This window comes from Rhinatrema bivittatum, chromosome 7 (assembly GCF_901001135.1).
Source record: "Rhinatrema bivittatum chromosome 7, aRhiBiv1.1, whole genome shotgun sequence".
NCBI lineage: Eukaryota > Metazoa > Chordata > Amphibia > Gymnophiona > Rhinatrematidae > Rhinatrema > Rhinatrema bivittatum.
In genome coordinates this window covers 190,966,899-190,989,734 of record NC_042621.1, presented here as the reverse complement: position 1 = coordinate 190,989,734, position 22,836 = coordinate 190,966,899, and the positions used below count along the sequence as shown (strand labels likewise).

Sequence of the window (22,836 nt, the reverse complement as noted above, 5' to 3'; positions counted from 1 at the left end):
CCATAGAAAGGGAAGGGGTAGTTGAGGCCTAACAGGCAAAGTAGCATTCTTTTCCGAAGCTGGCTGCCACTCAGTATGGTCTCCTAGGCTTGTGTGGGTGCACATGGAGAATCTGGGGGTAGATCTGGAAGTATCTCCACTGGTATCCCATGGTGTAGAGTGAGATTATGGAACACATAGTAAAGCAGCACTATATCTGCTACTTTGAGTGGGACATATATTAAAGTTCCACCCATTTTGTCCAAACAGTGAAATCAACTTTTGAGAAATCCAAAGGTGCATTCTGTGACACAGCGGGTAGAACATAAGGTCTCATTGTACCTCGTCTCCGCCAGCATGTTGGGAATAGCAACGGGGGTGAGAAGCCAGCTCCTGTAATGGATTCCCAAATTTCCTGCGACAAAGACAGAATGGGGGCATCATTCACACCACAGTCACTTTTAAGATATGGCCTCCAAACCACAGCATGCTATTAGACAGTAGAAGCTAACCTGTAGCTTAGCATGATCGTTAAAAGCCTATTTCCCTACCCTAAGTGCATGCCACCTTTTTCTGTGACACTATATGACCAGTATAGCAGTAGCTAAATCGAAGTCAGATCTTCCAGACTAGTAGACTGCATCTGGGGTTTCCAACAAATGTGTGGCAGCCCCTTACAACCAAGTTAAGGCTACTCATTCATAGCAGTCATCAAACCCTGAAGCAGTACATCAGAGCTGCCACACCTGTCCTAGCACAAAAACGTCTACCTCATGGTCTGAATGTGTAGGTCCCTCGCTGCTCTGCAGTATGTCCTCCAGAGATACAAATTTGTCAGCCCTGACACAGGGAATTTGTTAGGCCCAAAAATGCACAGACTGCTGTGATGGGGAAGTCAAACTGTGCCTGACATACTGGCTAACCCATCACTAACAGGGCACACCTGATCTGTGAGTACCAGCAGTGTGGACACTTAAAGGTTGTGATTAACTAGTGAGATTTTAACTGCTCAAAATGGAAGGATTGGAAAATGCCAATGTTTAAAGTGAACCTGTAGAAAGTATGTAGTGTCTGCCCACACTCCAAGCTTTATGGTAAGTGCATAGTTTGGCTTCACAAAAAGAGCAGGCGCAGTGGCATGCAGACCTAACTATACAAGCCATTTGTCATGCCAGCGTTGCTGTTACATCCCCCATTGCCCCCCCCAAGTCCATGCCATTTGCTGCAAACACATAGCCAGAGCCAAACGTCACTGTAGAGGCCATCTTCAAAATTTTCAAAGCACCCCGATTGCCTAAGTATAAAGGAATCATGCGCGGCTCCCGGGTACCTGGCCACCACATTGAGGAAACACAGTCGAGCGTCACAGACCACTTGCATGTTGAAGGAGTGGAAGAGCTTTCTGTTGCAGAAGATCTCCTCCCTGTCATGGGGTGGGATGATGGCTACGTGAGTGCAGTTAATAGCTCCCAGAACATTGGAAAAGTGAGCTATAGCATAAAAACCTCTCTTCGGTTCCATCAAGTCCTGCTGTCCTGAGGAATTGCTATGAGGTGATTAATGCAGTCAGATATAGCTTTATGACCTGGCTCAGATAGCGGGAAAAAGTGGTTTCGGACATTCCCCCGATGTCCCCTACTGTTGTCTGAAAGGAGCTGGATGCCAGGAAATGAAGGGCGGCCAGTAGTTTGAGCCCCGGTACAGCTTGGGGCCTTTCAGTTACTGGATCCAGATCCCCTCGGATTTCTTCATATAATTCCAGGATAGCTTGCGAGCCAAGGCGATACCTGCTAACCACATAATTTTCTGGCATGCCCAGCGATGAGGCTCATGGAGGAAAGATGCGCTCACTGTATCTCCTCTGCCTTAGCCGTCTGCATGCCAAGCACTGCTGTGGGCCATGACTTTCTCCCTGTGGGGCCAGCAGCTCAGTCTCCGGTGCAGGGACTTCCCTAGGAGGGCTTGGAATTTCCCTTGCTTGTTCTTGTGGTTGTTGTTCTTGTTGTCTGCAGAAAGCATCCAGAAGCATCCAGTATCCCCCAACTAGCAAACTTGCCACAAACATAATAGGTTTAGGAGGACAGGTCAGGTAAGAAAAGGTATTGTTTTTTTGGCCCAGGAGGACATAGTAGGTGTGTCTGATAGAAAGCCTCATTTTATCACCTGCGATAACAGCCACACTAATAGCCGCGAGCAGTGATAACAGCTGCAGATGCACGTTAAAAACCTTTTTCCTTTGTTCCGCAAAAAAAAAAAAAAGAGGTGTATTTATCACGCGCGCAACGTGCGTTAGACCCCATTTAAAGCACATCAGAATCCTAACCCATTTTGATGAACAACCCAGTTAGCTTGGTATAACCCAAATAGCAGCTGTAAATTATGAGACCTTATTTGCATAATGTTATCAAAATATGAAATGCAGTCAAGGGATCGCCCTTAAGCAAATTCTAGATGAAGAAATGTCCTCTCCATTTGGTCAGTTCAGAACTTTATAAGCTAAAGATCGGTTCCACAAACAATTGTCTAAAACATTATTTTTGAATATTAAAGCCATTGTCCTCTTTCCACTATTACATGATTGCAATGTTAATTAGTGAGCAGTTTGACAGCTTACTGTTATAAATTTTCTTACTTTGTGGGGGCAATTTTTAAGAGCTCACATTGGGTGTAAGGCATGTGGGATATTTTAGCTACGCACATTGCACCAGTTTTCAAAGGAGAATAACTTGCATTGTTTCCCTTTGAAAATGCGTAGGTTCAAACTACATTCATTAAAAAAAAGTCCACATGCTTTGCAACTATTTGAGCAGGTGGTGGGACAGAAGCAAAATACTTTTCTAAAAGTCATCTATGCATGCTGTTTTCTACCCCTAATCTAAACATGCTTACAAGAACTCCTCCTTTTAATGCAACTAAAAGCCACGTATATTTTTATTTGCATTTTCCCCTTTTCCGGAACTTAATGTAGATCTAGCAGATTGTAAGTCTTTAAAATAAATAATCAGATGATCCATTTTCTTTACAATTTAAAACAAAAATCAGTATATTGTAAGTGGGCTACGTTCTATATCCCTTCATATCCTGGTCAATTCTTATAATTTTTAGGTTCAGGACTCACTGCATCAGACTCATACTGATGGGCATAGATAGATATTGGTTTAAAGTTTAATACTGGAAGATAAAGGACATTCCTTTTTAGCCTAGATTCCTATAGGGCGGGAATCTCCAACCTTTCAAGGTAAGGGCCACACTAGCACATTTCAGATCATTGAGAGGGTCAGGGGAAGGGAAGTGCCCCCCTACATCCTGGAATGTACTGAACAGGGAGATTCATGTGTAACCCCTTTCTAGGAGGATTGTTCCTTCTAAGGACACGTAACTAATTTATATCTTCTGGGGCTGCTCCGGCTAGCATGTTACATCCCACGATGACTCACAATGTCTGAGGGGATTCTGTTTATGGGGGGGTGGGGGGGAGCTCTCATTTATGGCCCAGATGCTGAGAAAAAGGTTTTGTGTGTGTACTGTAGTGGTGCTTCCCATGAGGCGAGAGGATGTAATAAGCAGACAGGACCAGGTCTGGGTGATAAACTAAAGTTTACTGATTGGTAATAATAAATTAAAGTCCATTATCCAGAAGTGTGAGTTTACATCTGACTGGTGCTATGCTGGGGGGGGGGGGGGTTTCTATGTAGGTAGGTGTCCTTAATTCAGACCCATTGTGATTTTAATTGTGCAATCTCTCCCAGTGGCTGTTATGGGAATCCTAGTAGAGGTATCCCCAGATTTGCTGCAAAACTCCTACCTTTAGACATCTTCCTCTCCTTGGACACGCAGCCTGTCCTGGCCTCTTGGGAGGAAGTCCAGATGGGATCTCCTGATTCTTGTTCTTCCTTCTTTTAGTTTATTTGTTCCTTTCATCTTTGATTGTTCTTTTTCCTGGGGACTTCTCTTAGGTCAGTGGGATCAGGCAAGCTCTCTTCTCTGAAATCCCAGTGTGGATGGGGGATTCAAAAACCTTCCCACTTAACTCAAAGTCCAAAAAATACTTTAAGGCTTAAACTGGATATCTTCTCTGCCTCCACTGTCTCATGCAGCAGAATCCATTGCTGGTGCTTTCCTACCTAGGGTTTAGAGTGGGCTCATAGGTCTTTGGTTCCCTGATGAGAGCCCTTTTACCTCTAAAGGGTATCAGGCTTACAAATCTATCTCTCTGTAAATTATAAGAAGGACCCTCAGGCAGGGAATGCACTGGGAGGTGTCTCTTCTAACATAACTCCTTGGGTGAAGCTGGGAGGCCCCTCCAGAATATGGAAAAAAATACATCTTATTTCCTTGACTGCTTCCTTAAATTGAACCCATGGTGTCTTAAAATGGCTGGGCTAAATAGACCTGAGGCATTCAATCCAGAACCTCTGAGGGGGAGGAACTGAAGGGTATGGATGGCTCCTTAATAGAATGTTATACTACAAGGACAGTAACATCTGGTAGCCAAACCCAATAGGGGTGCCACACATGTCTGGGCTGTTTCGGTGATTTGAAATGGTGGAAAAGGGGAGAAGCAGAGGGCAGGGTTCCCTGGGTAAGGAACATAGTAATGGTGTTAATAATTATATTTCTAGAATTCTCAACATTGGCATCCCTGCTTCCTGCCTTCTCCTGCTTCTCTCTTGATATATAGAGATGTGTGAGTTTATGGTGTACTCCATCCTTCACCCCCACCCCTCCCTTCCTTTCTCTCTTCCCTATCACTTATTCCCCTCCTTTCCCTCTCTTCACTATTTCTTTCCTGCTTCTTACCATCTTCCCACTCCTTTCTCTCTCCCCTCACTCTCTGACCTCCTCCCTCATATTTCCCCTCTCCTCCCTGCTTTCTCCCTCTCTCTCCCCTTATTTCTTTCATCTCCTTTCCTTTCTTCCCTTGAGCTCCTCCCTCCTTCCCTTTTCACACCCTCAGCCTTTTCCCTTCTCTTCCCTCTCACTCACTCCCTCACCCATCCACACTCTCTCATTCCCTTCTTCCCATCTCACTCTCAGCCTCCTTTCTCTTCCCTCCCCTCTCATTCTCTTCTCTTGCCTCCCCTCTCATTCTCTCCTCTCCCCTTCCTTACACTCTCTCACCTCCTCCTCTTCTATCCCTCTCACCCACCTTGTGCATCTTCTTGGTCGTCCACTGTCAGAGCCTGGCCTCTCTGTCAGTAGTTCTCCTCAGTGGCATAGGTCAGCCAGTTCCTCTTTTGCAGTCAGGGCCTGGCCTCTCCATCAGCGGCTTTCTTCACTAGTGTAGGTCCTTTTCCACTAGTGGGGCCTGGGACACCCCAATAGCTTTTTTGTCATCACTCCACCACTATATGGCATCTTTCTCTTCTTCTGGTGGGGCTGGGAAACTCTGCCAGTTTCACTGCTGCCACACATGAACAATAAAGCCTTCCTCCATGGGGTGGATCCCATCATGGGAAGGCAAAGTATGATGGGCCAGAAAAATGAGCTCAGCAGGTCAGGTCCAACTCACAAGCCAAAGTTTAGGGACCTTACTATAGAAAAACTGGTCTCATAAAATCATATCTGTGTATTTGTTCCCCCTCTGTCTCCATCCAAACCCACAAATAACTTTTGAACCAGTCATCCAATTTCATTCAAATCTATGCCACAGATAGTAAATTGCATAGTAACCTCTCCATGTCATACTTTTCATGTGCTCTTGACAGCCCTGACATTTTTATTTCAGGGAATTCAGAGCATTGAGCGTTGTGGAAGCTGCCTTGCTATTGGTTGATATTGAGCATTTTAAAAGGTTCTCTGCTATTGGTCAGTGCTTGTGATCACTAGCTGATGCCCTTCCTTGTCCATTTTCTTGTAGAGAAAAACTATGGTTAATCATGTACTTATTACATAGAATTTCATCTTTCAAAAGTTATGATGTGCAAATTTCTGTACTAAAAGAGTAAGCTAGTCATCATGAGATGTTCATGTATCTCCTTGTTGTATTTTTTAAATACAGTAGATAAAATGTGAAACATTTTCTTTTGCGGGCTTAAGAAATCAGTGAAATTGATATACAATTTAAAAATATTTTTGTGCATAAGAATGTTTTTTTTCCTGTAGCTGTAGTGCTGATATATGTTACAATGACATACCGTTTATCACGCATGAATTATTAGAGTTCTACTGAGAATTAGTTTGAGGCTTGTATGTGCTAGGAGGGCTCTTATTATGAAATGTTGGATTCCACAGAGTACTTTTACAGGCAGAAGATATGGGAAAGTGGAATATCTGAAACTGGTTCACAGTTTTCCTACTTAACTGAAATTTCTCCTAGTTTATGTTTGAAATATTTACAAAAATGGAGCAGCCCAACAAATTAATAACAGATGTATACTAAGAAATTGCACATACTCTCTGAAGAGTTATGCTGGAAAAGGTAAGTTCTTTGCACTTTGTCAGTTAATATGTAGTTTTATATTCAGAGGTTTCCAGGCATACTGTCATTTTCAAAGACCAACGATATTGTTGATAAATAACTTTGCTTTTTTTTTTTTAACTAAAATAAAAGATTTGGGTGGTATTATACTACAGGAACTTAAAAAATCCATTTGACTTTCCAGAATTCCCTTTATTTCTTGTTTACTGATTCTTTTCTGTATATCTCAGCAAATGTTTGAGCTAGATGGTAGTGATGTGCTGGAGAGGGCTGCCAGAAGGCTCTGGGGAGCCCCTTGATACATATTTTATTTTTTTTTGGTGAAAACAAAGAGTATTTTACCAAGTGCCGATTAGCTAGTGGGTGCACCTTGATAAGAAATTAGAAGGGGGAAAAAACTCTTAATAAGAAATTGTCAACACAGAAAGTTGAGACAATAATCATCCTTGTGTTATATTGTGCAAAGCAAATTGATTATGCACCCAAATATGACAGATATACAGAATTCCTATTTTATTATTTTAGTTTCTGTTTATTTATTTTATAATATTTATTTCTTGCCTAGCCACAAAGGTACTTTAAGAACAGTACAACATAAAAATCTATACTATATATTTATTTATTATTTGAATTTATTACCTGCCTTATGAATAAAAGATTCACCCAAGTGGTACATAGCTCTCAATTCAACAATGAACAATAATACAAAGCTGGTACTGTCTGCCAAATCAACTTGCAAAACTGTGCATTAAGTTACAGTCATTAAAGCTAAAGTAATGAATTGGGCACACTATTAGATACCATCCTGGGAAAAGATCTAGCCATAGAAAATAGCCATTTTTAGTACTGTGATGAAAAGCTATTTCAGGAATTCTAATGTATTATTTATGGGACAAAAAATCTGGATATTTCCTGATTTAACAAAAACTACCCAAGAAAGAAGGAAGGGTTTCCTTGCTTTACGACAGGATACCCTAGCCATTGGAGCAACCTTCTTTCTAAGATTTCCGTGTAAATGTACTGTAAAGTATAATAGAGATAGTTACATATTTTTTGTATCAGAACAGCTTAAAAGCTTCATAGATTCTAAGAAGGCTATGTTTTAAGTTGGTAACACCTAATGGCTTGGATATCATCCTATAATGGAATAGTAGTGCTTGTAAGCTATGTCATTTCTCTTTTTGATTTCCTTGTATCTCCTATTTTGCTGTTACCCATTAGACCATGTTATGTGGTCTAATGGGTATTGTTTTGTTACCATAAGTGACTACTTTCCTCGTATTTTATTGTTTTTTGTTCAATACCATTTTTCTTCGCAAAGTGGATTCTTTGTACGATTGTTGTAAAATGAATAAAGAAAAAAGAAAAAGTAAATAGTCATTTTTCCATAAATAAATACAAAATCTTGGAGAGTGGGGGATTCCTGGAATTATCTACCAGCAGAGGTGGTATCACAACCACTTTTCCCTCTAAACTGCGCACGTGTATTTGTGCACATAGGGGGCCAGATCTTAAAATCTACGCGCGGGCGTAGATTTGTTCGCGCAACCCGGCGCGAGCAAATCTACACCTGATTTTATAACATGTTTGCGCTGCCATGCGCATATTATAAAATCCGGGCTCGGCATGCACAAGGGGGTGCACACATGTGCACCTTGCGCGCGCCGAGCCCGAGGGGAGCCCTGATGGCTTCCCCCCCCCCCCCCATTTTCCCCTCCCTTCCCCTATCTAACCCACTCCCCATCCCTAACTAAATCCCCCTCCCTACATTTGCTCCAAAAGTTACGCCTGCCCGAGGTAGATGTAACTTGCATGCGCCGGCCGGAGGTTACGCCTGCCCGAGCTAGACGTAACTTGCGCACGCCGGTCGGAGGTTTGAGCATGCTACCATTTAGGTGAACTGTAGCAGAGAAAAAGAAAAGAGAAGACAATGCAGCTATGTAACTTGAGTTGCCAGCCCAGGAAATTGAAAAGATCATTAGACCCCCTTACTGTAAAGGTACTTAAATTACCATTGAATAGATGAGGTAGAGATTCAGATAGGGAATTTGCATGTCACAGTCCCCTGGATGTCTGCTGGTACATTTTTTAGGAAATTTTACTAAAACAAAATCAAAGGATTCAAACTCCTAAATTACAGAACTATGACTGGGAAAGGGATTTATGAGAGAAATGTACTGGACAACAGTCCTAGGAAGCAAACAGATTTTCACCATGACTAACAAGTTATTCAGACATGTGGGTATCAAGCTCCCAGAAAACAACAGGTGTTGGCCAGGCAGGATGGAGAAGCATGCACATGTTCTCTCTCCATGGTCCTACCTGGGTCTTGGCCTTTTGGCTGAGATGAAGGGACCCATACAGGGTCAGACAACAGATAAAGCAAAAGCTGCCTGAGAGAGGGTGGCTTATCCAGGCTGAGGTACAGCACATGCACTTAGCAGAGCTAAAATCACTGAAAGCTGAGACTGCAGAGGGCCAGAACCACTGAACGCTAAAACAGCAATGAACCTAGTAGAGCTGTAAACCCAAGCCAGGGAAAACATTCCTACCGAGAGAGGAGAACTGAAGGACAGCAGCAGGCTGGGAGGTGGAGTGATCCCCCCTTGAATGAGGGGACCCCAGTAGCAGACCAAGAGGTGGAGTTGGGTCCCCCAGGAGGGCATGGGCCCCAGCAGCAGACCAAGAGGTGGAGGTAGGCCCCCAGGAGGACATGGACCCCAGAGGCAGTTTGGGAGGTAGAGTTGGGTTCCCTAGGAGGGCATGGACCACAGCAGCAGACCGGGGAGAAGAGTTGGGTTCCCCAGGAGAACATGAACCCCAGCAGCAGACTGGGAAGTGGAGTCTTGTCTCCCAGGAGGGCATGGACCCCAACAGCAGATTGGGAGGCAGAGTTGGGTCTCCCAGGAGGGTGTGGACCCAAGCGGCAGACCGGGAAGTGGAGTTGGGTCCCCTGGAAGGGCATGGACCCCAGGAGCAGTGCAGGAGGCAGAGCTGGGTCCCCCCAGGAGGGTGTGGACCCCAGCATTGGCATGGACCTTTCAGCAGAGCAGAAGTAGACAGTTTAGATATAGCAGACCCCCTCAGGCCAACATTTCCCACCAGCCTAGTTGCATCTTTTCACATGTGTGAGACTTGGAATAAAAGTGAGAGCATAATAATAATACTTGATTACACGGCAATGCAAGAGATCCCTTCTATTCTATATGGTGGTATATTGTAGGGGCCAACAATCCAAATTGCCAAATATTAAATGTTCTTGCTATCTTGTAGAAATTTATATAGTTGTGTGGCCTGAGACTACTAATCACGAGTAGATAAGTGTGCTGTTTGACATCCTATTAGCAATGTACATATTCATGTAGAAATGTATATACTTGTATAGTCTAATAAACCTGTATATATTTGTACTTACTGCCAGCCTTGCTTGCATTCCCATTTGTTTTCCTGGGGTGAAGGGAGGGAGGGAAATCCCATCCACTAACACTTTCTTCCCCAGGTAGAGGCACCAGGCACCAAGAACATGAGGACCAATGGAACCTGCCCTACAGGGCTCCATCCCGGTCGGTCCCGGACCCAGGAACACCCCTTGAGGCAAGCGGTCAAGGGGGTGTTACATAACTTTTTGGAAGTATTGCAGGGATCAATTCGATTAATTTTGATATTTCTTACTCTGAACAGGACTGGCAGATTGGGGGAAAAATGGATGCTAAGGATGTATTGGTGTTGAAAAATTGGTGTAGAGGTGAAGGGGTTAAATTGTCACAGGCTGAATTGATGCATGGTGTCCCCCAGACATGGCAACAGCTGCCATTGAGCAGGCCCTAGAAGATCTCCAGGTTTTGGGACAAGTAAAGGTTAGGGGAAGATTTTATGATGATGCATTGGGGAATGTGAAAGTTTTCTGTATTTGCTCTATGGATTTATGTCCTAACAAATCACCCCTTATAGTTTTGCTGGAAGAAGAGGTATCTGTTCCCTTAGTCACTCTGGGAAGCAAAGCGTCTGTTCCCTTAACCCTAGTGGGAGGATGGATGTTCTATACCATAGTTGGCAAGAGAAATTACAGGCCCTATAAAGTAGTGAAGGAAAAACTCTGCAGGATGAAGCGGGATTCTACCCCAGGCGGGACAGCCATCCTGCTCCCCTGACTCGCTGATTGGTACCATGGGGAAGGGTTAGAGAAGTGTCTGCAGCTCCATACAAGAGGTTGAGAGTATTCTCAGGAGTTGAGCCCACCCCACCAGGAGAGGAGGAATGGTCTTGGCCCTTCAGATGCTACAAGAATGGCAATGTACTGAGTTGGAGAAAAGAAGAGGGTGATAGAGAGTTTGCGTACCCTTGCCCTTGATAAAATAATGTTTCTGACCCTTTCCAAGCCTGATGCTACTGTCGAGTATTGCTTAGACATTGTAGAAGGCATGTATGGTAGTACTGAAGACAAGATTAATTGAACATGCCCTGGTCAATTAATCAAAGATTGTCGAGAATATTTATCGCCCCCCATCGTACAATTATTCAATGTATCTCTCAAAACTGGTATTTTCCCCCAGACTTTAAAGCAACCATCCATTCTTCCAGTTCCAAAGAAAATAAACATTTATGACTTGTCTGATCTCTCTAATTTTCAACCAATAGCATCATTAACAACCTTAGCTAAAATCATAGAATCCATAGTCCTCTATCAGCTTACAAAATACCTTAACGATAATAATATTTTACATCCAAATCAACATGGCTTTCGAAAAGAGCACACTACTGAAACCTTACTCTTGTCATCATTTGATTCCAGTATTTGAAGTTTTGACACAAATATAGATTATATCTTTGTCTTACTTGATATTTTAGCAGCCTTCCATACTTTAAATCAGTGCTTCCCAATTGGTTTGTGTTATTTTTAAATTGTGTATGTTTATTTGTAAACCGCCTAGATATTATTGTATAAGCAGTATACAAGAGATTTTAAATAAATAAATAAATAAATAAATAAATAAAGAGGATTGCTTTATCCACTTCAAAACTACCTTACAGAGGCCTGGAGGAAAGCCCTCTCAATATAAATCCCATCTAGAGTGTGTCCTACCTAAAGCCATGAGAAAGGGGGACCTTCACGGCACAAGGCATGAACAGGGCTCGAACAGTTAGGATGGCTTTATATTCAGATGTGAGTGTGATGAAAATTGGGTTAGCAAAAAAGAGAAAGGAACCTTCTCCCTTTGCTGTTGTAATGAGGGGGATCAGGGAAGAGGAAGACCGAGAGGCTATGAGGAGCTCTAAGTCACCCCAACAGAGAGGGACCCCCACCTCAAATTGGAAGGGAGGTTAATATCAGAGGTTAAGACCCTCCAGGATCAACCAAAAAAAACCTGCTATGGTTTAGAATCCACAGGAACAAAGGAGTGGGGGAAGGCAACATGAACCCACCTCAACCCCAGAGGAGTACAAGGCTAAAATCCATGAGTTGGAGTCAAGGCTGGAGGCCTTTCAGACCAGACTCGACTCTCCAATGAGCGATGCTCCCCCCCCCCCCCCCCCGAAGAGGAACTGGAGGGGGAAGAACTGCCCAGACAATACAGAAATAATGCGCTTGCATCAGGAAGAAACACTAAGCATTTCTGGTGTGTGTCACAGGTGTGGGAAGCCAGGGCACTATAAGAAAGAATGTAGGTGCCCCCTGGCCACATGGGAAGGGGTGGGAACCTCCCAAAATCAGAGGAGCCATGGAGGATCCAGAGAGGGAGAGTACCTGGGAGTCCTGTATGTTGATAGCACTCAGTCACCCCAGAACCCATCCAATTGGGTAGGAGACCCTATGCCAGAGGGGTTAGTGGGGCCCAAAACAACTGTCCCAATCCGAATTGAAGGGGTGGCTACCCAGGCCTTATTGGATGGTGGGTCCCAAGTCTCCCTTGTATACTGGAGCTTCTGTGATGCTAGGTTGTCACACATTCCACTCCAACCATTGCAGGGACTGGAGCTGAGGGGCATAAATAACCATAATTGTCCCTATGAGGGCTATATAGTGGCGTCAGTGGATTTTCCCCCACACCTTACTGGGATAGCCCAGCAGCTAGAAGCTTTGATGTGTGTCCAGATTCCCAGTTTGGAACCCATATCCCAGTACTATTAGGTACCAAATAGCACCTGTTTAGCTGATTGGAACAGGCATGGTGGGAGGCCAAGGAGGGCTGAGACTGGCATCCCTCCCCAGATGCAATGCTGTTACAAGTGTATTTTGTAGGGGAGCAGCACAAAATTGAGGTGCTAGATTTAGTGGGGGAGATACGGCAAAGGAACAAAACCCCTATTGAAATACCCCAAGGAGGTGTAAAAGAGTTAAATAACCGCTTGACAGTCCATGCCACCTTTGCACTCAGCAGTGATAATTGAGGCCCCAGCAGAGGATCGATTGCCTGCAGGGTTACTGGTGAAGAATAGTGTACTAATTCTAGATGGGGATGGACACAGAAAGTGTTTGTTAGGCTGAAGAATGAGTCTAACCACCCTCTCCAGAGTGGTCACAGTGAGCCGAGTGGAGGCTGTGCAGAGAGTACAACATAAAGGGAGGTGTACCCAGACTATTGACCTGAATGTTTTCCAGTTTGGGGACTCCCCGATTCCCCATCTTGGAAGGCCAGACTACAGCAGAAATTAGCACAATATGCGAGTGGGTTCTCATGGTCTGAGTGGGATGTGGGATGTGCAAAGGGTTAGAACACCACATACGTCTTACAGATGACACCCCGTTCCAGGAAAGATCAAGGAAAATAGCTCCAGATGACTTAGCTGAGAAGGCATCTGGAGGAACTTAGGCAAGCAGGGATTATCGCTGAATCACATAGTCCTTATGCCTCCCCCATTGTAGTTTTTAGGAAAAAAGATAGGACGGTACGATTGTGTTGATTACCTTACCCTAAATTTCAGGACCACACCTGACCAGTATATTACACCACGAGCTGAGGATGCCCTTGACTCTCTGACTGGAAGTCAAAGGTTCTCAGTCCTGGACCTACACAGTAGGTATTACCAAATACCCATGAGCGAGGTTGACAAGGAGAAAACCGCATTTATATGTCCACTTGGATTTTACCAATTTAATCGACTCCCCCAGGGAGTCTCAGGTGCCCTAGCTACATTTCAAAGGTTATTGGAGAAGACTGTGGGGGACATGAATCTATTAGAAGTTCTAGTATATTTGGATGACCTGACAATCTTTGGGAAAACCCTAGAGGAGCATGAAGAAAGGCTATTCAAGGCACAGCATGGCCTAAAATTATCATTGGACAAATGACGTTTCCTCATGTAAAAGCATGTCTGTGTGTGTGTGTGTGTGTGTGTGTGTGTGTGTGTGTGTGTGTGTGTGTGTGTGTGAAAGAGCATGTGTGTGTGTATGTGTGCATGCTTCTTTGAGAGCATGTTTGTCTCTGTGAAGTGGGCATGTCTATGTGAGAGAGCATGTTCTGTGATCAAGCATGTGTGTATATTTGAGAGTGAGGAGAAAGATTGTGAGTAACAACTTCTCTCATCTCCACTGCTAATCCATGACAATCTCAGAGCATCTGAAAATCAAAAGATCCCAGGTATGGACAGCAGGGGATTTTGGGTGGTGTTTATGTCTGCTATTTAGAAATATTTTATTGGTCTTTGGAAAATATATGTGTTTAAAATTATTGGATGTTATTCTTTTTGTCACCTGTTTTGAAATATAATTTTAATTAGCATGGTTTTACTTCTATTGATGATTTTATATTTCCTGATTTTATTGTTTGATATTTTATGAGGAATTGTAATGTTTCTGTTTTTCCATGTATACGTAGTCTGGCTTTTTGCAGTTTATAGTTCAGTTTTTGTCCTTATGTTTGTTTTATGACTTTTTCCATGTATACGTAGTCTGGCTTTTTGCAGTTTATAGTTCAGTTTTTGTCCTTATATTTGTTTTATGACTTTAGGGTCACTTTATTCTGCATTTGGTGAAGGTCTCATTGTATTTTGCAAGTGTGACTGAGTTGACATATTCTGCTAGTGTATAGGTTCTGTATAGGGATCTATAGTTGCTTAGCTTTTTCTGTTTTCCCAACAGTAGATGGTATTGGCATCTTAGGGCCTGGTGTAATAATTGCAGTGCTGCCTTTTCATAAGTAGGGTTGTTAGTGTTTGAGTGCTGGCAGTTATTGCAGTTTTGGTATAAGAACATAAGAACATGCCATACTGGGTTAGACCAAGGGTCCATCAAGCCCAGCATCCTGTTTCCAACAGTGGCCAAATCCAGGCCATAAGAACCTGGCAAGTAATTCACTTTACTCATGGCTTTCTGAGAGCCAAGTCTATACCAAACATACATTACAATAGACCTAATACCAATTCCAAGGGTCTTTTTTACATTTTTGCAGGGTTTTACAGCACGGCATAAAATAGAATATACATGTTGTAAGTGGTATTTTTTTTACCTCAGAAGACAGTACTTTAAATGTTATTGTTCATGTAAAATCTATTATAAATATATAATTTTTAATTGTGTGTGGGGAGGGTGTGACAGGTCGGGTGGATGTGACAGGCTGTAAGCTTCGCTTAGTGCACTTAATACCCTTGCACCGGCCCTGATTGACATTAATAAACAGGGATAGAAAGGATGCATCTGGTCTTTGTGCATCAAAAAAGCCTGAAGACATCCCCTGGAACAAACAAATGGAGCATTTCAACTCTGAATGTTAATAGAATGAGAAGATTATGGGGATTCTGACGTGAATGTTCACAGGATCCAAATTTAAGCTGATTAAGTTCAGCTTCAGGGGAAGTTGCAACCGGAGTGTTTTGCTTTTTGGAATGTTTACAGGGTTCCACCATGCTGGGGAGTGCACCCCCACGCAAATGCAAAATAAAATATATGTTTGAAGGCACCTTGGAGACTCCTCTAGATGGCCCTAACTAAGCCCTGGATTAGGAGATAGGAGTGGAGCATACCATTTTCACACCACCACCAAATCCGAGATTGCTGGAATGGCGAGCTCTAGGAATGTGCAGACAAAAAGTTTTCGTTGCGTTTGTGATATGTTGTCGTTGAGGGTCGATTCTGTTGAATATGGAAGAATGGAGAATTCCATAAGTTGTCGATTTGTCCATAGGTTTCCCGGTTCCCTAAATAAAAATTTAAACCCCCCACCCTCCTTAATCCCCCCTCAAGACTTACCAAAACTCCCTGGTGGTCCAGCGGGGAGTCAGGAAGCCATCCCTGTACTCGTTTGCGATTTCCTCACAGCGCCGATAGCCTGTGTCACAGGGGCTGCCGGTGCCATTGGTCAGCCCCTGTCACATGGTCACTGGCGCCATCTTGTGCTCCTACCACGTGACAGGTAGGTCATGTGGCAGGAGGTCGCTCCGGGACCCCCGTTGGACCCAACCGGAACTTTTGGCCTGACCCCCCCCAAGCTTTCAGTTCTTGGTCTCAAATTGTACACCTATGCAGACGATGTTCAAATCATTATCCCTCGCCGTCAATCATTATCTGCAAAACTAAGCTTTTGGGAGAAATGCCTCTCATCCATTAATTCACTATTCACCTCCCTACAACTTGCCTTCAATGCATCAAAAACTGAGCTCCTCCTCATCCACAACCACCAAACCTTCAAACTCCATACAACGACCCCACGACCATCTCCCTCACCTCTCAGCCCCCTGTATGAAACCTTGGCGTTCTAATCGATTCACATCTGAACCTAAAAAAACACATTAGCTCTGCCTAAAAGGAGTTTCTACAAGCTCAATGTTATAAAAAAGCTCAAGCCCCTACTCCACACACATGATCTCAGAACCGTCATCCAAGCCACCTTATCATCAAAACTTGACTACTGCAACTCCTTGTACTTTGGCCTCCCCTACTCCCCTACTCCCCTACTCCACCATCAAACCTCTACAAATCCTACAAAATGCAATGGCAAGGATAATCAGCAATGCACGCAAAACAGACCACATAACCCCCATCCTCAAAGACCTACACTGGCTCCCTATCTCCTCCCGTATCCTTTTCAAAACTCTCACTATCATACACAAATCCATCCACAAAAATAACTCCTCCTGGCTCAGCGAACCTATCCGATTCACACAATCGGCCCGCCCCACCAGAGCAAACCTCATATGCACCCTACAAGTCCCACCTCTCAAGAAGGCCCGACTCACAGCAACAAGGGACTGTGCTCTCTCAATTGCTGGCCCAACTCACTGGAATGCACTACCTTCAAACCTTCGCCTGGAACCATGCCCACTTAAATTCAGGAAAATGCTAAAGATGTGGCTCTTCCACCAGGCTTTTCCAGACTAACTTCTGTAATTACTGTTCCGCCCACCCATCCAACCAATCTCGCATCGCTCCATGCAACACGCTCTTTGTAATTATGTAAATATGTTCCATTTCAAGTTATTCTTTCCTTCCTAGTTCCATTTCTCAAGCTCCCCGCAAGAGCCTCCTATTCTCTTGCTCTTTGTTGTGTCCCCTCCGCCCCTGTTCTTTGTAATTTCCACCTACTGTTGAGATGTAAACTGATATGATGTGTATTCTAATGTCGGTATAAAAAAGCTGTTAAATAAATAAATAAATAAATAAATAAATAAAATAAAATAAAATAGATGGGCATATAAACTTACTAATTAAACACATAACTATAAAATGGAAAACCAAAAAAGGTTTTTGAGGCATGTCCTGCTAAAGAAATAAAACTAATAATAAATCAATTTTAAAATACATTAAAAGTAGAAAGCTTGCAGGATTTAATGAGACTATTAGATAATCAGTATATGAAAGATACACTCATGGAAGATAAGGCTGAATTAATTATTTGCACTGTTGTCTACCACAAATGATTTTGGTTGTTTCCCTAACCAAAATTGTTTTTGCTAGAGAATGAATCTCTCTCAAATTTAAGTAAAACAGAAGAGATTTTTATAACAAATTAATAATTTATATAGTAGCAAATCAACAAGACTAGATGGCATTCACCTAAGAATTTTAAAGGGAATTAAATATGAATTTGTCAAACAGGCAGAATATAAGTATTTTTAATAAATAAATAAACTGTACTGCTGCTAACAATAGTGTGTAATCTGTCACTAAAAACAACTTTGGTACCAGATGACAGAACATTGACAATGTTATACCTATATTTATAAAGGACTCTAGAGGTAACCCAGGGAAGAATGGATAATTAAACTTCTGGGAAAATTGGTAACATCTTCAAGAGGAGCATCCAACTCCTATCCTTGAGAGATACATCTGGTCTGGTTTTCAGAATATCTGTAATGTATATGCATAAATAGATTTGTATACAATTGTGCATGCAAATTTATTCCATGCATATTTATTAGGATAGGTATATCCTGAAAACCTAACTGATATGTATCTCTCAGTGAAAAGAATTGTATACCCTGATCTACAATAAAAAGTAGAATTAGTCACGTAGATAAATATATGTTGGGGAAGGGTGAACATGGCTACTGTGAAAGGAAATCAGACATGTCTCACTATTCTGTTGTAGTTCTTTAAAGGAGTCAACAAGCACATAGAGAAGGGAAGATCCACTTTATATACACACCTGAAATTTCAAAAAGATATTACCGAATTATTTATTACACCCTTATATGGTCCCTCAAAAAATTTCTTCATGACATAGTTATTATAGAGTTTAAGAGAGAGTCTTGCAGTGGATCACAGAGTAGGAAGAAGTATGTTCAGTTTGTAGAGAATAATACTTTACTGGAGGAAAGGATTTGAAACTGGTGGAGATTATATTGGCAGAAAGGGAGACTGTGTTACTTTCTGGTTTGCAATGCACTATACAGAAATTACATCTCCTGCTTTCTTGAAAGCAGTGCTGAGTTATAGTATGCTTATATGATCCAAGAACAACCTTCTCTCCTTGCCAAGGATTTTTTTCTAGTCGGGAGAAACAAGCCAAATAGTGCTGTAATTTGCCCAAATATGATCAAAAAATCTTACAAAGAATAATGTTTTGAATTTCCTAAGGACTTTTTCTCTTTGTTTTCATTTCCCCACTCTTGGTTTTAATGTACTTGCTACTCTACAAACAAAAGAAGTATACAGTGTGATATTATTAGGAGGTGAGACAAAGTAAAACAACTGTGGACACATTTTTAGTAATATCTGTAAAGTTATGCGCATACTTGAAAGTCAGCACAGAATACGGTAGTTTTCCAACACAAGGTATCCATGTACATTGAGTTTGAAAATTGGGTTATAGCAGTATGCAGGTAAATGGGCACACATATTTAAGCAATGCAAAACAGGGGTGGAAAGTTAGGTTCATTAGCAACATGCTGCCTATACATGTATCTTTTGAAAATTATTATTATTATTATTATTATCATTAATCATTTGTATAGCACATACCAGATGTATGCAGCACTGTACAGAGACACATTATGGACAGACCCTGCTCCTTGGAGCTTATAATCTAGTGAAGACAGACAAACAGAATACACAATAAAAAATAAGAGGCTTCTAGTTATGACAGCAGACCATGACTATGAAAACTAAAGCTAGGTGGGAATAAATTAAAGAGGGGAAACCTTTTAATTGAGTATCATTACATATGATGTTTGTGGGTATGGAACTGTTTCAAGGAGAGCTCTGGTTGTGAAAACTGTTACTGATCAGTCTTTTTCTTGTAAAATCTGAAATAGGTAGAGTATATCAAAGTAAGGTACACACTTTCATCTAGTACATGCCTAGGAAATGCACCCCTCCTCCCTCAAATGCTCTGCAGATGAGTTTGTATGTATTAAGGCAGCCTAGGGCCCTTGTGATGGAACGGAGTCTAGGCCTGAGCCTCTGTGATGTGATCTGGCCTCGTACCAGGCCTCGGTAATGGGACTAGGCTAAGGCCAGGTCCTGTCAGAGGCCTGTTTTGGTAATAGTGTACGCTATGTGTTAACAGGGCGCACTATTTCCCATAAACAAAAAATTCACTGATTCTACTTTGGTTACATATGCTGTTACAGTGGTCTTCTCAGAAAGCTATTCAAAAAGACACTTTTTCTTTATACAATAGTATGTATTGTGGGAGTGGAGGATGAACAGGGCATATAATATCACTGATTGCACAGAGAGGCCTCCTCGATGTCCCGTCAGTTCGCCAGGCAAGCTTTGCTGACATGCTTGAGTGCGCCTTTTCCATAGCCGCTCTGGAGCTTTGGAACTCCATTCCACAAGAATTGCAGCTGATGCAGAGACCAAAAACATCCAAGGTGATGTTGGAAACCTATCTTTTCAGGCTGGCATTTGAATAAGCTCTGAGTTGTTGCTGCTTTCTTTTGTAATGTACTGAATTTGTTTTGTGTTATTTTATCAATCTGATTTAATTATGAATGTTTTATTGTTCACTGCCTAGGGCCTAGGTATTGGTGGTATAGAAATACAAATAAATAAATAAATAAATACTGTTGGTAGAAAAAGTGAAATTGATGAACCGTTGTCTGCTTTGCAAGTCTCCTTGTTATATAATAAATGTGCCTCTTTATGCTACACATGAAGCATCTGGGAGAAATAAAACAAGCTGTACTATACTGCCTGGAAAACACAGATCTTTTTGGAACATTCTGCTACTTTTTTTGGCCATGAATGAAAAACATTAAAATGTTTCATATGGACTATGTCCATGTTACCTAGATCTGTGAGATCTGCTTTCTCTCTTAAAGAGACAATAGCACTGGCACTAATCATAATGAATAATGCATTCTAATGACTCAAAACACCAGCAATTTACTTATTCTAAAATAATGAACCTGTTTACAATAAACAACTAATTCCTATTAACCACATGGAGCTTGTAAATTCTGAGCTGCTGCTGTTAGATTTAAAAATCATCCTGACTCTAAACACAAAGGAGTTAAGAGAGGAGACTAATTTCCCAGGAAGCCAAACTGAACCCTGCCATACTGTGGTGGTATGAATATAATAGATAGATTTATCTATCACATCTTAAAGCAGTAACTTCTGATGATTGATAAATACCACTGCTAGTGGTGGTAAACATTTCCTCTTCTCCCAGATTTCATGGTGAGTTGGGAGTGTTTCAACAAGAGCCACCTATCACCAGATTCACTTATATTTGTAGGGAATATGATAATATTATATCATCAATGAAACATGAACGAAAAAGATATGTTTCACTAAACCTGAACTACCATCAGTGATGGGCTGCTAATTTCTTATCCAGACAATTACATCAGTTTCACTCCATTCAAGTAGGCATTTTTTGCTTTCATAAAGTAATATAGCAAAGTGTTGACTTAGAAAATAGCCACTGCTATTACTAGTAACAGTAATATGGAATAGACTTAGTTTTTGGGTACTTGCCAGGTTCTTATGGCCTGGATTGGCCACTGTTGGAAACAGGATGCTGGGCTTGATGGACCCTTGGTCTGACCCAGTATGGCATGTTCTTATGTTCTTAAGTGTCTTCCAGGTGCTCCTCCATATGGCATGGCTGAGCGGCTGGGGTACGGGTTTGCAGCACCAGTCTATTTGAGGGGGCATGGGGTGTGTCCCACGGCTGCCAGTGTCTCTGCAGCAGCAGAGCAGCCGGGAGGTGTGCGGCATTTGGCACGTGCAACAGCTTCAAAGGGGAGAATTGAGGAGGGGCCAAGCACGGAGACCATGCCACCAGCAGGTCTTCCAGGTGCTCCTCCAGCATATACTGACTATCATGTGAGTTAGCAGTTATTTAATTGGGCTTAGTTGTATGAGTCAACACTTCTGAATAGTTAAGAGGATTAGGGATTTTATCTGTCATTTGTCTTTTAGTATTATTTATTTTATATTTTATAGATGTCTATGGTGTGTATGTGTTTTTGTAATTGATGTATTTTAATGTTCTGCATGTTTTGCAAAATTGATGTATTTTAATTGTTTATATATTAATTGTAAATCACTTTGATATATTGTTTGAAAGTCAATATCAAATTTATTAAAATAAAACTAAACATATGATCATCCTAAAGCACACTGTCACATACTCAATGAAACCAGAGCTTGTTTTCTTGCATTGATTTTCAAATGTTCACACAAAGATGTCATCACCATTCGTTAGTATGTTCCTTACCGAGGTCCTGGTATTTGATGGTGCAGTTTTATATCTCTTGCATTACTGTTTTCAAAATTAAAACAGAGTATTCTAGTTATATAAAAGGCAGAAATGACCAGCCATATATTTTGGAAAAGAAAAAGCATGGAATTTCTTTTAAAAAATAAAATGGTGCCAGGGCTAGTGCTATTTCTCGCACCAGCCAAGGCTAGAGGCTTTGTGGAGGCACCATGTGAGTCATGAGGAGAGAGGGAATCCCAACTAGATTTGTACATCAGCAACAGGGTGCACATAAGCTCCATTGGGTAGGGACTAAATCTCATATGCACTGCACACATCTTGTAGCAAATAAATGATTCATACTACCAGTAGTAAAGTACTCCTAATTCCTAACATTTATTTAATGATTTGATTCATTTATATAATTTTAAGAGTGCTTTATACGTACATTTACTTGTTTGATTGGTTTACATTTTTATTGTATTTTTATGATTTTTAGTTACAAAAACATTGTAAACCAGTGTGAAGGTAAATACCAACATAGGTATAGAAAAATAAATAAATAAATAAATAAATAAAATACTCATGTAGTAGGTTCCAAAGGGAACCACCTATCTCTACCTCTCAGCTGAAGATCGTCTTTGCGATGGCTGGCCTAGATAGGGATTGAAAATGCAGAACCCCCCCCAAGTAGCTACAAATGAAGGCTCATGGTGCCTTAGCTCAGTTACAGCAGGTGGAAGCTCAGGTGCCAGGGCCACCTCTTCTTCACCCTTCCCCAAAAGCATACAGTAAATAAATTAATAAATTACCTCACTAATGTATCGATTCAATAAATGTATGTTTTGTGCAGTATCTCAAAAGTACATGTAGTAAGCAGGCATCTTTGTCCTGTCTGAATAAAACTGTGCTTGTTAATATATTTTTAATTCTTTAAGCCTTCCAAACATTTTTCATTGCATTCCAGGGAGTAGTTGTGCTGCAGAGGAAGTAGGTGAGTCAGGAGATACATGGAATATGTGTTCCAGTGTCCTTTCTGAAAGACATATACATAGAATCGCTGCCAAGGCACTTTTAAGAAAATATTTGTATTCAATTTTTATGCAAAAAAAAAAAAAAGTCTCCTAAGTATGAGATATTAAATCAGTGGAACATTTTCAAAGAGATTTAGCTAGGTAATGTGGTGATTGCTCAGCTAGATTGCCCTGGTTGAAAATTGTCTCCCTGACAGCAGCTAAACCATATGTAGGGGCCGAAGATAGTTTGGGGGAGGAAGGGAAAGCAATGTACAAAAGATTTTATTTCAAATGTATGCAGATTAGTTTACCCTCCCCCCCCCCCCCC

General features: G+C 41.7%; 1 protein-coding gene across 9 annotated transcripts in view; it reads left to right on the top strand.

Moving 5' to 3' along the window:
* Positions 1–22,836, top strand: part of MYPN (myopalladin) — a 389,049-nt gene that overhangs the window by 304,664 nt on the left and 61,549 nt on the right. Inside the window, exon 1 of one of the 9 annotated variants that reach the window (XM_029609693.1) lies at positions 6,268–6,400. The exons of the other annotated variants lie outside the window; for them this stretch is intronic. Coding sequence (XP_029465553.1) covers positions 6,351–6,400 — 50 coding nt within the window. The 5' untranslated portion in view covers positions 6,268–6,350. Of the gene's footprint in view, positions 1–6,267; positions 6,401–22,836 lie in introns of those variants that run through there. 9 annotated transcript variants of the gene reach the window in all.